Source organism: Acanthopagrus latus, chromosome 7 (assembly GCF_904848185.1).
Source record: "Acanthopagrus latus isolate v.2019 chromosome 7, fAcaLat1.1, whole genome shotgun sequence".
NCBI lineage: Eukaryota > Metazoa > Chordata > Actinopteri > Spariformes > Sparidae > Acanthopagrus > Acanthopagrus latus.
The window spans coordinates 24,807,370-24,823,428 of record NC_051045.1 but is presented as its reverse complement, the minus strand read 5'-3'; the positions used below and the strand labels follow the sequence as shown (position 1 = coordinate 24,823,428).

At 43.8% G+C, this 16,059-nt stretch overlaps 1 protein-coding gene across 8 annotated transcripts in view; it reads right to left on the bottom strand.

Annotated features, from left to right (window-relative positions):
- The window catches only part of LOC119022961 (plexin-A1-like), a 294,058-nt gene that overhangs the window by 115,870 nt on the left and 162,129 nt on the right, over positions 1-16,059 (bottom strand). For 7 of the 8 annotated variants that reach the window (XM_037104478.1, XM_037104481.1, XM_037104484.1 and 4 more), the window contains 4 exons: positions 13,653-13,753; positions 10,945-11,068; positions 10,522-10,675; positions 8,937-9,036 (listed from right to left, as the gene is read on the bottom strand). In XM_037104478.1, the coding sequence (XP_036960373.1) occupies positions 8,937-9,036; positions 10,522-10,675; positions 10,945-11,068; positions 13,653-13,753 (479 nt within the window). Of the gene's footprint in view, positions 1-8,936; positions 9,037-10,521; positions 10,676-10,944; positions 11,069-11,176; positions 11,240-13,652; positions 13,754-16,059 lie in introns of those variants that run through there. The other variant, XM_037104483.1, reaches the window with a different exon arrangement.

The window sequence follows — 16,059 nt, the reverse complement described above, 5'->3', positions numbered from 1 at the left end:
GTTTGGTTTGGTCTGGTTTGATTGTTGTTGATTATTATAAAATATCTAAAGCATCTTTTTCTGCTTTAATACTTCATCATAATGGGAGGCAGTAATGCATTGTCACTTTTTTTTTCCCTTGCTTTTCTGTAGATATTGCAATGATATTCTAAATCAAATTATTTTAAATTTGTTTTATTTATTTATTTTTTCCCACAAGAATCATGTGATGAAATTCTGATATCCCTAATGTGAGGCCACATCCAGAAGACAAACAAGGACATTATCAAGACTTTTTATTTTCTCTTTATTTTCATTCATGTGTTCAAGTGTTCTCCTTAATTAGCATACAAGCACATTGATGAAAATCCGGCTACTATGACCTGAGTCAATAATTACAGATTAGGTACAATGTGCTGCGGCACAACTGTTGCCGGGTAAAATACGGGGAGAGTGGCAACACAGATCAAAAGTAAACCTTCAACGGGGAATACGTATAACACGGCGACAGCCTGAGAGCGCATGTGCATCAACACAGACGCACGACATCAAATGTTCACAGCCAAATCACGAGAAATCGCGTCCGAATGACAAGTGTAACTGCGGCCTCGCGCGTTAAGACTTTACTCCAGCTGTCAGCGAGGCCAGGGCGGACGCTGGAAAACACAGCGGAGAGAGAGCAGGAGAGAATCCTTGGCGATCCACTCCTTCCTTATTCTCCATGCTTGGAGGCTTACAGTGAACTAAGCTGGCAGACCAAGATAAGCCTGTTTTTATATAACACTTGTTTTTTTTTCCCCCTACTTCTTCAGAGTTGAGGAAGCAAAATGAATATATGCACATTCAAACATGGATTAAAAACAAGGCTATCATGGCGAGCAGAAAAAAAAACAACGGAAGAGGAGGTTGTACGAGAACAAAAGGTTGGTTTAGGCATTTACTTTACCTTTAATATATAGAGAACTTATATTAAAAGTTGTTCAATAGTTTTTTTTTTCTTTTTAATTTAGCAAAGCCTCATTTCCAGGATGAAAAAGGACAAATAAAGCAAGCATACATCCTTCAACGTGTTCAGAAAAAGTGTAACTTTACCTGGTTTTGTCCAACTTTCTACTTTCAACCATATCAGTGCTGTATTATATAACACTTCCCGATTTTTAATGTCAATCTTAACACACAAGGTCTTTGCTAGCCTATAAAAATGCTCCATTGAAAGCTGCAAAGTGCCTCAAAAGGATGAAAAGTAGTTAAAAGTTAAACAAACAATAATTGCAGACCTTGACAGAAGTTGATGCTCAGTAACTCTAAAAAGCCCCGATATTCTCTTTCAACTAGGACGAGTCTTTCCTTTGTTCTCTTTACATCACTTCTGAACTAAATTTCACTTAACTGGCTGAAGGAAAGCGAACCATAATTACATGTTACGCCTGTCCTGTCTCTCGAATGCTGTCACTGTTCTCAATCAGACCTCCGACTACTCAACCCTCCCCCAACACGCCCACAGCGTCTGCTCACCGACTCACATCCACCCAAACAGCTGGCTGAGAACCTGTGGGGTCTATTGTATGCATCCGCCTTCAGGTTCTTACCCCCCCGGACTTATTTTAACAATGTTGCATGATGCTGACGACTGTAATGTCAGGTAAATATTGTACTTTGTTGTGGTCATTCTACTACTCAATAATGCAACTCAAACATGTGCACACTGAATATGACACAACTGCAAGTGGGGTGTTAGCTTAGCTTAGCATACATCTTTTCAACATTTAATTATTTGTTTGTTGTTAATATCTAAACAATATGTGTAATTATCTTCTTAAAAACTTCTCGTTAAATGACAAAAAATTGGTTGCTTGAGGTGACAAACTGAGAACTGAGAGAATTTTAAAGCCTATTTTAGCTTGTTTTGGTTTTATTGTGCATGAAACACCTAGCTTCCCAGCAAAAAGACGGGCCAAGAAAGAAAAAAACAAATGAAAGGCATCATATCACCAGCGTAAACGCTAACTCCAGCCGTAGCTAACTAAGTAGCTCAGTTAACTGTGCAGCTAGCGGTTATAGTAGATGACTTAGCTCAGAATAACTTGGTGTTGTTAACTATTGGACTGTCACCTGTTGAGGAAGCACATAGTGGCTAGGGGCTAGCTTGTTAGCATGCTAACTTCCAAAGATAAGTCTGCTACACAAAAAAGACAACTTAGACATCATTTTAAAACTATTATTTCTACACTTTTTGCAATTAGTAAACATTTAACTAAAATACATTTTGATCTTTGATGTATTTTGATATTTGACATTTCTTTCACATATTTTAGTCAAATCAAGTTATGCTGAGCAAATTATTGTACTGAATAATGCCACCATGTTGCCACCTTATCAGAATCAAACATATCTATAAATCAGCCTATAGCTACTACATGAATGCTGCCCTGTCCTAATAAGTTACTATCTGGCGTTGCTTGAAGAAGAAAGGAATGGTTCCCTCTTGGAACAAGCTCAACATAAAGAAATGCAGACTTCAAACACCGAAGTCCAAGGTAAAATAAATCATAACGCCACCTTCACTGTTTGACTGACAAGCGATCTCCGACAAGTTTGGTGCAGAAACACCACGGTAATAAGCCACCACGGGAGTTTAAAACCAGGTCCTCCAAACTGAAGGACAATCGCTGAGCTCACAATGCCACCCTGCTGCCGGAAAGACTGACTTGAAATTGGATTTCAGTCTAATCCTTGCTCCGTCTTTGTCCCTCTGTCCTTGGTTTATTCAGATTTCCGAGGGTTAACTCCTAAATCGCCTGCATTGGAGTGTCAGAGTGATGGGGGCTTCATATAGCCGGCGGTAAGCTAGTGAGACTAGACCGAGCTGCAGTGTGAGGTTCATAATCAATGCCAGTGGATTTCCATGGGGAGAAGGGTGGACTGAGGTTATGCTAACAGTCTGATGTTTGTTAGCAGAGCTGGTGAGCCAGTTCCTCCTCACTATTAACCCCGGGGTTCATCGATTTCTTGTTGCAGGGATGTGTGCACACAACATTTGTGTGTGAGCCTGTATGTGCGCCCAAGACTGCAATAACACACACTTGACAGGCTGAGACACACTTCTTCGCGCGAAGCTGTCGCCCGTGTTGACATCGTAGCCTTCCTCTGGGTCACCTGGGTAGTGGAGACTTGTCCTACAGTAGAGCTGTCAATGCCTGGACAACTGGCTTGGGTAAGTGGCTGCTCTGCTGCAATGTAGTCAATAAAATCCCCCGCTATTTAACAAGGCCTCGCAGCAGAGCCGGGTCAAACGCCTTTTTCATCTTCTTCGAGCTTTTGTTCTAAGCGAGGCTGGATCGATGGAACAAAGCTGTTGATATGCGAGCAACGGCCCCGCACAAACGCGCATGAAAGGAGTGAGCGATCATTTAATTCTGGTCGAGAAAGTCGCAGGTAAAGTCGCGATTGTTTTCTAATCAGGGGGTTAGTCTTTCATCTGAAGCTCGCCACGCCATGTCAACATGTGCCGACCCCAAAGAAGCAGGCCAGTGACCCACGTCAAGGTACAAAGCATAAAGCTTTACTTGCTTAAACAGTGCTTGAAGCAACTATAGGCATGTTTCTGATTCAAACCACCAGTCGGTTTGAAAACAAATCTCCCAGGTTTCTTTTTAATGTGGATTGTGTACAGAAGACAGATAAGTCGGGCTGAGCGATGCAATCTAAAAATAGGCTGCTTTATGTTTAATGCCATAAAGCTCCAAAGTGTGCAGCAATAAAACAATGCATACATCATTAAGTTACAAAGTACAGCAACCGAATGAGAAGTTTAGATTCTCGACAGGGGACTCAGACTCATTATAAGATATTATTGCATCTTGTCACAGCGATTGTCCAGAAGTCTGCGAGTCTCAACCCCCAGTTTAATTAAAACGGGCCACACTCATTGGAAATTGGACCACGGACTATTGCCGCAAAAATCAACTAATTGGTGATGTCAATACAGAAAAGTTTAACTCTAAACTGCTCCCAACGAGACGACTCTGGAAGTCGATAACGTGACTGCCGAGTGCGGCCGGTCTCCGGGGCGGGTGGCGAGGCCGATGGTCTGCCTGCATGAGAGCCCGTCCTAGGGGCCGGAGCGTGGGCCGGTCCCCTCCCTGGAGTGCTTCTTTTCACTGCATAGGCTCTCAGCCCTTTCATATTGTAATGGTCATGGTGGCCTGAGGCTGCGGCGCTAACCTTTTAGCTGTGTGGGACGCATTATTCCTGACACAATGGGCACAATCTCTCTCACTCGTCTTCTCCCTCAGCAGCTCTCGGGGAGCTCAAGTTCTCTTCCCTGTCCCACTCTTCCCTCCAGCGCTCGCCCTCCCCGTTTGTTTCTCTTCCTCTCTTTAAAGATGCATTATTCCTCCTCCCGCATGCTCAATTAAACTATTCCAAAGCTCTTTTTTGATGCAAATTTCTAATATTGTAACAGTGTATGCAAATAGCTCGCGGCGCAATTTGCCGTTCCAAGTCTGCGCCTTCTGTCTCCGGCGCGCTCCCTTCCGACTGTGCGTGCACCTGTTTGTGTGTGTCTGTATGAGAATGTGCGAGGCTGGTGCGTCCACCTTTGAGCGCGCCCGAGCGAAGGCCGCGTGCAGTCAGCGCGCGAGCCCGTCTGGGCGCTCGCCTGCGGGCTGCTCTGCCTAGTGCATCTGTGCCGATACCGTGTACGTCTGTGCGTCTGCCGCTGCCAGTCTGTGCAACACTTTCGCCCGCCCACCGCCCACAGAGTAGACACTCCATTATCTGCAGCTAAACGGCCCCCCCCGACTCCGGCACCTTCCGACAGGCGGGATCAGAGGTTCGGAGGTGAAAGGGGACGGCGGCGGAGGGGGGAGTGGCGTATAATATGTGGGTTTATGTTACAGCTGCTGTGGTAATAACTACACTGTGGTTTTACAGGCCTGCAGAGTCCTGAGGGGGCCCGGCGGAGCCAACATCAAAGGCTTAAACAGCAGCACGCCTGTTTGTGCAGCAAAGAGAGGAGGGCTAGGTGGGCCGCTTAATCAGGGGCGCGGAGCCCAAACACACACACACGCCGACACACACTTTCGTGCATGCGCGCAAATACGCATGAATAAACACTCTGGCGCAGTCACTTTGACACATCCTGTACGCTCTTTAACTCACAAAGAACAAACAGAAAACTCCACTGACACACACACACACACACACACACACACACACACACACACACACACACACACACACACAGGCGCACATTCACAAAATGAATCAAAGCCATTGAACCAGGCCTGGAGGCCCTGAGAAGTGGCCCAGGTGAGCTCCCTCTCCAAGCCCACTCCATTATGACCATCTCCACACAGGCACCCCGGCTCGAGCTAATTAACGGCCTATTACTATGCAGATATATGCGGGGCCAAGAGCAGAGCACAGGCGGTAAATGGGCCTGATGAACGAGAAAGAGTGGCAAGAAAAGGGACATGGAGGGGTGGTGGCGAAGAGGGCTGAGAGGGGTTCGGGGCCGGGGGAGGGCGAGACGGGTAAAAGTGAGGGACGGGGGAAGGAGGAGGGAAAGTGATGGGTGGACAAGACAAAAGTTGGAGGGTGGGAGAGGAGAAGAGGGCCGGGGGGCTGGAAGGAGGGAGACGGGGGGAGAACAGCGGCTTCACGGAGAGTGAAAGCAGGACAAGTGCACTTTAACTCCTCATTACTAGTCGCTTGTAAGGTCTGACTCAGAAATGAAAGGTTACTGTCACAATATGTACTTTTTGCAGTGTTTTGGCCGGGGAACTTTTCGAACAGAGGAGCCAGAGACTAAATTAGTATTGGTCTATTATATTCATGAACCCAAAAAGCAGTGCAGGTGAGAGACACCTGGTTTTCAGGTGCTCCCTTGCCCCTCAGAACAGAGTGACAAGGGAGCACCTGAAAACCAGGTGTAGGGGTGATAATCGGGAAATATACGATTGTGCTTCCTCAGTCCGTAGGTTCTACTGCTCGCTGTGCTTTTCCCTTTGTCTCCCATTTGTTTTTCTTCATATCCTGATATTCTTCCTCTCTTTCCCTCTTCCGATCCTTCCCCTTTTGCAAGAGATAATAAAAGCAGTCAGAATTTTTAATAAAAGCTGAAAAGGGATAGAGCGAGAGGATGTTTTAAATGATGTAAACATTAGGGGGAGGAAGCAATGCTGTCATCAATCTGCTCTTGGCAACAGGAAGAAGAATCCACTTTGAGCGTGCCGCAGAAGCATTTTCATTTTCAGGTGTATTGACAGAAAGCGCAGATACCTAAATGCGAGACGCGAGCCTGTGCCAGGTGGACGAGGCCAGAGCGAGAGAGATGGCGGAGGGGGGAGGGAGGATCCCACTCAGCGACTTCAGAGGAGCAGCCAAGAGTCATTTAGGGAATGACATTTTATTTATTTTCATTTAACCTTTATTTAACAAGGCAGGTCAATTAAGAGCACATTCTTCATTCATTATCAGGCCGATCTCACCGCTCCTCTCTCCCCCTCCCCCTCTTTTCGTGTACTTTCAGCTGAAAACCTCCAGCGGCATTAAAAGACAAACACCAACCAAAGCTGAACAATTTGAGCAAAATATCTGATTTAATTGCGTCTGAATAATAATTCCTCTGACTGGTTTATTTGGGATTAAACTCTGGGTCTGTATTTTGTGGTCTCCATGGCGAGAAGAAACAAGCTACAAGGCAATAATCACAAATGTATCATGTTACTACATCAGAAGAAGAATCAGATAAAATAGAACTATTACTTGTTGTTGGGGTCCTGCCAGGGTTCTCCAATTAAAACGAGCCATTTGGGAGAGACGCTGACTTCTAAATAGTCTAATCTTCTAATTAGAATGAGCGCGCCGTAGAAAATGCACCAAACAGCCATGTTGCGGTTGTTAACAGTGAACACCTTGCTGCACACTAATGTCTGCAGTTCTGCCCTTGAGCTGCTTTGAGCTTTAATGTTTTGCAGCGTTATCAGCTCATTTTCTCATTGGATTTTAAAGTCCCTTTTGGAGACTTGTTTACGACTTTAATAGGTAGACCCAAGCTCCTCTTTTTTTATAAATATTTTTTCAATTAATGAGTGACTTGACTATTTTTTTTTTTTGCTTTGTTAAGTCTTGCATTATAAGGATTATGTCATCATCGTAAAGCTACATAGGACATTTTGTGTAATTGCAGGTTTAGTTTGGAAGCACATTAAAGGTGATAGGAACTTGAATGGTAAATAAAGCCAAGAATAAAAGTCAGTTGAGTCACTTAACTTTGTGAAAAAAAAAAAAAAAAAAAAAAAAAAAAAGATTTAAATCCTTTGAAAATGGATTATGCATTATGATTTCATACTTACAATATTGCAAATAATGCAAATTAGCTTCAGCGATTGGTGTTCTGTCAGCCTTAGTGTGACTTATACCCTAACCCTAATTGGATGTCGAGGGTCAGTATATTGTTTGGTGCCTCCCCACTGACCTCAACACCAATGTGTAAACCCCCCCAACATGGACAGATGAGGAGCCTATTTAAGACTATATCAGTGTTTGAAGCTAACAGTAGTTACAGAGTAATGGCAACAACGTTTGCGAGAAATGATATCTTTATAACCCTGAATTCTACAGGTCCAATTTCATCATTTTTATTATGATAAGCTCCCGCTGATAATATTTTGACTGCTGTCTGCTCCCATCAGCTGTTGGTCACTTGCACTGCTAGCTTCTCTTCTTCCATTTCTCAAAACAACTTACACTTCAACTTTACAGAAATCCTACTAAGACAAAGTTTCTTCTTCCAAAAAACTATTTAAAAAAGCAGAGCATTAATTGTGCAAGATCAGTGTTCAAGAAGTAGATAACCTTAAAAAGAGAACAGCAGCTTCTCTTTATAGTTTGGTAAACTCAAATAATTAAGGGTTCATTAGCTCCAGCGGAGAGCTGCCCTGACAGCCAGCAACACTGAAGGTCGACCGCGAAAACAACTTTCACCTTCACAGCTCCTTAAGATAAAATACTGATGTTTCATTAAACATGGTACGAAAGGAGCTTATGTAAGTGAAGTTAAAGAGTAGTTGTGAAATAGCTGCAGTTACAGGGTGAGTTTAATGGAAATATCTTGGGCTGGTCAGTTTGGCAAATGGGTGGGTCACACACTGGATGGTGGGCCGGAGTTTGAGACCCACGTGGAGCCAAGCTTTTTGTGTATCCCAAGTTTGTGACAGGAAATGCAAATACGAATCCACCAAGTGGAGAACCAATCATATTCCAATTTTGTGCATACTACTTGCATAGACGTAACATGTTCTGGCCTCTGAAATGCTGCCTCATCCACTGCTCAACTGCAATTTTAATACAAAACCATAGTTCAGTGCTGACAATGCAGATGATAGACTATTAGAACAATTCCTAACAATTTGAACAAAACTGCAGATATAACGATGCAGATACTGTAGTCTCTCCGATCCTTCTCTGCTTCCCGGTTCTTCTTTCTTGAACACCAGACTCAGCCATGTATAGCAACGAACAACCTGCTCTCACACCAGCACCGAGAAGCCGATCAGTATTCCTATACTTAAATTAGGGATAATTCATTTCCAAGAAACACGACTGACGTGTTTTAGCCACCCAAGCTTGGCCGCCCTTCTCGGTCTTGCATGGTTAGGAATCGATTTATTATTTCACTCACCAGTAGTCCCTTCATTGCTCGAGATTTAATTAACTAATTGATTTGTAAAAAGCTTGAATACATTGAATAATGAATTAGCAGAGGTCGCAGACCGTTCCCTCCATTTTCCAATGTAAGAGTTATTTGCAGGCCGATATTTTAGCATTATTGCCTTCTGGTAAACAACCAAGGGGGAAAAAAAAAAAATGTCACGTGTTTTCTTTTTTCTCATTTGTTTCTGCCTTCCACTCCATTCACACTTAGCAAAACAAAATCGATAAAAACTTACGATTGGTGGACGCTGCAGTTGTAGAAGACCAAATCCACGCTGGCAAACTTCTTCCCCGTCTCCTTTGACTTCAGATACAACTTTATGACGCGTTGGTCACCTACAAGGAGTCACAGAGCGCCATATTACCAGAGCTTTTTCTCATATGTCTTTCGTGTACACCTGCTACTGTCATGTACAGTGAGCGTATGGAAAACGTCTCATGAGCCCAGGATCGTGGCCAAGCCCTTCAGATGTATTTGGAAATGTTAACAGCCCCTTTTTGAGGTAATACTTGTCGATTCCTGTATAGCTGACATTTTGGAGCCACAGTGTTTCTGCTAGAAAGTAGGCAGAGCCGCGGGGCAGAATCAATAGAACTGGTGGAGAAGTTACACAGCGAGGGAGGTGGCTCAGCTGTCCATGTACATTTTTGGGCCCAGTGCAGTAAGGTTGTGAATCAGCACTTTTTTTTAATTTTGATTATCACAAACAAAATGGGTGCATTTAAGGAGCAGCGTGACTCATGTTTCGCACACTTGAATGAACAAGCTGAACGATGCAAAAAAACAAAACAAAAAGGAGAAGATGTTTATGCAGCGTCAAACGAAACTGCTCAACCAAAAAAAAAAGGCCCAGAATTAAGTGGAGTCATCTTCTCCACAAAATAAAAGCTTGCTAATTGTTTGAAATGTCAGTAAACTGAAACTGCAGCAGAACCTCCAGACACAGGGTGAATCAGAGACAGAGTCACACATGTCCCTGCTTGACAACTGTGGCAGCAGGATTTACAGCAGTAGATAGACTATAATGAGCCCAAAGTGTTAAATATTAATATTAATATGATAATGCACAACTGCTGCTAACATATTTAACCAGTTAGCTCCTGCTAGCTTGCGTCAAAAGCTATTTTGAATCAATTACCTTGCTGCCACTTTAAATTAGCACTGACGCAACATTTCACTCATTTTTTTGGTGGCTTAGCTTGACAGCACATGTTAACCCAGCTAGCCTGCTAGCTAGCTGGCAAGGTCTGGCTACTTTGTGTACTTACAGTGTTAGCCTTAGCTGTTCCCTTCAGAATAACTTAAGCATTGTTGTTGCTCTTGCTATCAGGAGCTAACTGGCTATAGTAACAGTAGGCTAGCAGTTGTAGCTAGCTGTAGAGCGACAGAGGGGCCTAATAACAGAAAGACTGTTAGTGTAACATTATGAAAAAAGTCAATATGAAGTGTTTTTATAAATTAAGTCTCATTAGGGCAAATGATAATATGACAAAAAAAAAAAAATCGAGAAAAGGCATTTTGAGATACAAAAACTACACTATGATGAAAATCAAATGATAGTCAATATAATTCTGTTATGAAAATAAGTAATGAATTAATGTTGCATAGCACTGACATCTATTTCAGAAATCATTGGTTCATACATACATATATGTCACAAAGTCAAGTCCTATGTCCTTTTATTTGTTCATTTGTTTGACAAAATAAACTTTTTTCCTTCAAAAGCAAAATTGGAGGAATTCAACTCAGAGGCCTGGAAAGAAAAATCTACAACGACCTTTTGTGCACCATGTATTTCTGTAACGCCCGGACGTTTTTACCCTGATCTCGCGTGATGGGGGCCACTTCTTTCGTAGACGGGGACAGGCAGAAGATCCGTCCACCGTAGATGCGTCCCTCTGTCTCCACGTAGTCCTCAAAGGAGCAGTTCACCCCAGCAGACAGACTGGGCACATTCTGCGTCTGAAGTACCAACTGGGAGAAGGGAGGAGAGCAGCACCGTGAGGGACACATAAATTCATAATCGATTCATCTGTGATAAAGATTTCTGCCGCTACACTGCAGAAAAGGCTGCCAGGACACTCGGCTCCAAACTCCCTATTCAGCTTCTCCTCAAAATGATGGACCCGTTGTGACATCATTGTCATTTAACATCTATCTTTCTCTTTTTTTTTTCTTCTGTTCTTTCGGCCCTTTCCCATCACACACAATACACACACTCGGACACATGCAACACACTGTACCTGCACTTCCGACATGGTGACAGAGATGGTGGTGGGTTGGACCGAGAGTCGGACGCACTGCTCCGCCCTGGTGGTGAAACGCTGAGGCTCCTCGGCCCGCTCACAACGATCTTTCCTCGAACACCTAGAGCGGACACACACACACACACACACACACTCTGGTCAAATCGCCGCTCAAAAGACGGAATTCACATTTTTTTCCGTGTATCAAACCCAGACTGATCCTGTTTACCGTTGCCCTTGTTTGAGCAAAACGTGCTTTGTTTGCAGTGTCTCCGTCAGAGCGGCGAGCGTGTGCGCGGGAGTGGATTATGAACAACGTACGTATTCTAAAGGTTGTGGATGATGCTGCAGCTGTCTGTTATTATGAGAGGAGAATCAAAGCGCAGCGCAGCAATCAAACGCACAGGCAGGGTGGAAAAAAAAAAAAAAAAAAACAAGCGGGGCAGAGCTCTGTAGCTCCGAAGCCACACTTGCATTAGCTGATTGGCACCAGCTGCTCGCTCATGCCTCACCGTCAAGCGGCTCGTCCATCAGCCGTATCACGCGGTGGCCTTTACAGCCCCCCGGCGCTTCTAACCATCACTCCGCTCACACGTCCATGTCTGACCCTGATCTCCGAGCAGAACTGTTTTGTTTTTGTTTTGTTTTTTTCACTCAAAACATAGCTGACTAGTTTGCTGCGGTAAATTCCTTGACGCAAGTGTCTCCGACCGGATTAGCAGCGCGGGATTATCGAACGCAGTTTACTGAACAGACAGAGGCAGTCTCCCCCCTCCCCTGCCCGGTAACATCATTTTTTTTTTTTTTTTTTTTTTTGAAAATTTGACTCGGCCAACTCCACGCTGATTGGACTTGAAAAGAGGTCCTTGAGTAAAAAAAATCAAGATTGTTAAACATCTGAGGCCCTGCGCTTTGGAAAAAAGCTCTCACCCTGATCTTCACAGAGCAATTTGTTTTTCATGTGTACGAATGGCGTGCAACACCATCAATCCATCTGGGTAAAGGCTGTTGGAACGTGTGCGCCGTTTGCCCCGTTTCAGCAATCATTGCATCAGGCCCCCTCGCTACGACTGTTCACCCCGCGCCGAACGGCTAGAAATACTTTTGTCTTCGGATGCTGTCAGACGACACGTGCAGACTATTTAATTCTTGGCATATCCTATGGCTCTATCCGAAAAAAATTCTCCTTTTGTACAAGCGTAATTGGCTTGTCCTTCCAGGGTGAAGATATTCAGAAAATCAGTGTCGGTGTTTGTGTCTGGACGGGCAGGAAAGGTGACACAGACGCCCACAATCACTTCCTAATTGGGCCTCATCGGTGTTTGTAGCATCACTGGCAAATGTCAACTGAGAGTGTGTGATCATGTCGTATAATACTGGAGTATTTTAGCTTGCGTGCTGATAGGATGGATGTGTTCAGATTTAACGTTTAATGATAATTCTGTAATGAAAAAGGGAGACAAAATGGCTGCCGTCAGGATTCTGCGGAGAGCAGTCCCCCTTCCATGCCTGCCTGGGTCTCTCTGTTTTCACACACGAGCCCGATGTACGTGAAGGGCCGACCGATCTGCGTTTTCATGCGTCTGTCTGGAGACGGTCTAGTCCGGCCGCGTACAGGCGTGTACCAGACTGAGTTTGCCTTCAGTTTGAGCATCAGGTCACAGGCCGGAGCCAACAGGCCCTGTTCACGGCACACATTCTGACCCGCTGGAGCAGGAGAGGCACAGGTGTGACCGGTTAACGATGGCTCCAGCCTACCTGTGTCCCAGTTAGCCATGTCAGTGAGTGAGCACGCACGACGCCGGAGCCCCGGAAATAGCTCACCTAAATAGAAGGGAAACTTGATCTCTCACAGACGAATGATCAAAAATCACTTATAACGTAACATAACGTATTTGTAAAACTACGATCACAGCGGAGCTTCTGAGGGGGACAGTTCTTTGCTTTGCCATCCAAAAATCGCATTCCAAATCCAGCATTTTCATCTTCTTTTGACTGTTTGTAAGTAATATTTTCAAAGAGGTTTTTTTTTAATTCTTTGCTACATTATGTGTCCTTGCGTTTCCATTTAATTGGTACATGTAGTTATTTTCTAGTTATTTCCTGCGTAGTTACCGCTCATATTGTTTGGTGTTTATTGGGTTATAATAATGACGTGTAACCAGATGTTGTTGTAGGCGGGGCCTCGTGTGAGAGGACACTGCATCAGAGCCAAAGAAGCACATTTTTAAAATGAGTTTATTTTATCGGCAGTCTGTTTGTCTATCTGAAAAATGTATAAAATGCTGGATATCAGCCGCCTCGTTATCTTTGTCTTTCGATGCTCAATTCGTTCCGACTGCTACAACACATGGGCTCTCACAGGGGCTGCTTCACTACTTTTCACATTGTTGTCACAGGGATGGTAATTCTGAACTCTGAGCATGAGCGTGATCTCTCATCGTCTGTTCTGTTAACCTCATTTCCTTTTGTCTTTGTAAAACACTTCAGTCAAATCATCTGTTTTGTCTTTTTTTGCCTTTTATTTATCCAAATGCGCTTTAAATACATTTGACTTGACTCATAAAAACGGAATTGATAGAATTTCCACGATTCCCCTCCGCCACAGTAGCAGAGCATGATTAACAGTGGGGCACCCACTCACTGTAATGTAAGCACCGAAAACTACCGCTCAGACACACATCATGAGCAGGATCGCCACTTACACATTGTGCAGCACACACCAGCCGCAGTGAGGGTCTCCCGATCCCAGACAGGCCCCGCAGGAGTCGTACTGCTCGCAGCTCTCCACCGGCGCGCGGGTGACCTGGAAAATGAAACACACACCTGGTCAATGTTATACACACACACACACACACACACACACACTGCTTAAACCACCTTCAAACAGCTTACACCGTACAGGCCGGATGAACGCCGGGGAATCTACCGGAGGTGTCCTGCGCCCCGGAACACGAGATTAAAAAGGAGCGAGCCCACTGTGACTATCAGAGATAAACAGCTCTGGAGGTGCTGCTTACAACTCCACGCCGCTGCATACAAGGCTAGCCGGGGGGGGGGTACACATTTAAACACATGTAAACACACCGACGGGTTGAGATTACACCCTCGGACAAACTTCCCTCTCTGTAATATGCAGTGCACCGCCCACTGTCCTCCTGGGGATCAGACGGCTGATGAAAAACATGCAGTTCATGTCTAGATCTCGAAAAAGTAGATCACAAATCGCAAACAAGCCTCAGAAGTCCTTTCAGACTAAAACATGCGGGGCCTTCTGGTCACTGCTTCACTTCCAATCACCTATAAACTGTTATGACAGGAGTCCAAATTAACAGCTGTACATAGTCCCACTGTATATTGTTTGTGCATTGATAATTTTCCATTGTGTGTAGAAAGATTTCTAACCACCTCATGTCACTGTTAGTATGAAGGATGGATTACAAATTCATTAAGGCTGAAATAAAAACTGGTCCCAGACTGCTCGATACTTTGGAGGGACGCTGTTAATTGTACGCTTTAAGATCAGTTTACTATTCATGAGGAGAACTGCTCCTCTGGTGATGTCATCAGGGTTATTCTGACTCGGCATGCTTCCAGCATGGGTCCAAACTAAAATATCACAACAGGAACTGGGTCAAAAACCAGCGTTGGGGGTCACGCGTTACAAAAGCAAATTGTTACAGTAATGTTTTGTCTTTGAGCAGTAATATAACTCGTTACTTATTTCAAATCATTCATATCTAATATATTCATATGTTTATATATTTGAGAGAAATGTCATAATATGATACTGATACAATTTCTATTTTATAAACAGACTTTGGCAAACAGAGGATGATGAAATGTAGGAGAAAGGCCAGACAGTCAAGCCAAACAGAGACAAGCCCAGACTAGGGATTACAACAAGAAAGCAAAACACAAGATTTCAAGATGAATAATTACACAAAAGGAACGGACGAAAAAAGTCAACATCGCACAGAGGCACTTAAAACAAATAAAAAGAATAAAATAAAGATGATAAAAAGATGACATCACAAGAGAGGATTAAGACACGGATAAAACGAATGAGAACAAAAACAAGGATAAAAGAACGAGTAAAAGCAAAAAAGATTAAATGGTTTTAAAAATGAGATATATAAGAAGTTAATTTGGACTATTGGATGAGTTGCCATGACATTTGGTAAATGTATTTATGTTCTCCTTTCCCCTTTTTTTCATCTGGCATCATCACCAGGTCAACGCTCTGTATGTGTCCAATACTTTGGTTTATTAAATACACGTCTACGAAGCTAATAAGATTCACCCTCACAGAGCCGCTAGCATGGCCGCAGACCTGCAAATGAAACCTTTTTACAAGTCGGGGGCATGGTGTCTGAGAGCATGGCAGGCAGAGAGGACGAGGGGCGGCCGTGGCTCAGGGGTAGAAACAGCGTCTCGTTATTGGAATGTCGCTGGTTCCATCCCCCTGGTCTGCATGTTGAAGTGTCCTTGAGCAAGATACTGAACCCCAAACTGCTCACTGACGTGCTGGTCGGCACCTTGCATGGCAGCCACCGCCATCAGTGTATGAATGTATGTATGAATCACTGTGAGTCCTTTTTGGACAAAAGCGTCTGCTAAATGCCCTAAAATGTAAATGAGCTACATGATGGGAGATGTGGGATTCAATAGGATCTAGCCATCTGAAGTCTCACCTGTATACAAGACTAAAAGCGAGGACATCTCGGCCTCTGCCGCAACAATTTTGACCATTTTTTATATTTTATTATGCCCCTTGCAAGTCCACAAAATCTATGGATGTGTGACAAAAAAAAAAAAAAAAAAAAAAAAAGCTTGAGCACCCCTTTAATGCAGCACTGGACCCATTTTTTCCGGGCCTTTATTTCAATCCACCACATTCCGACGCATAATAAACCATCACACTTCAGTTGTACTTATGAATAAATAAGAACATATGTTCTCGATAAAACCTTCATGTTGTCAAGAACTCCAACACATCAAAACCATATTCTAAAACTGGAGCTGCAGCACTCAAATGAAATGCTGTTCCAAAAGGAAATACTTGACCTTCTTTCTTTCGGTTTGTTTTCGTAAACCGAATCTGACACACTG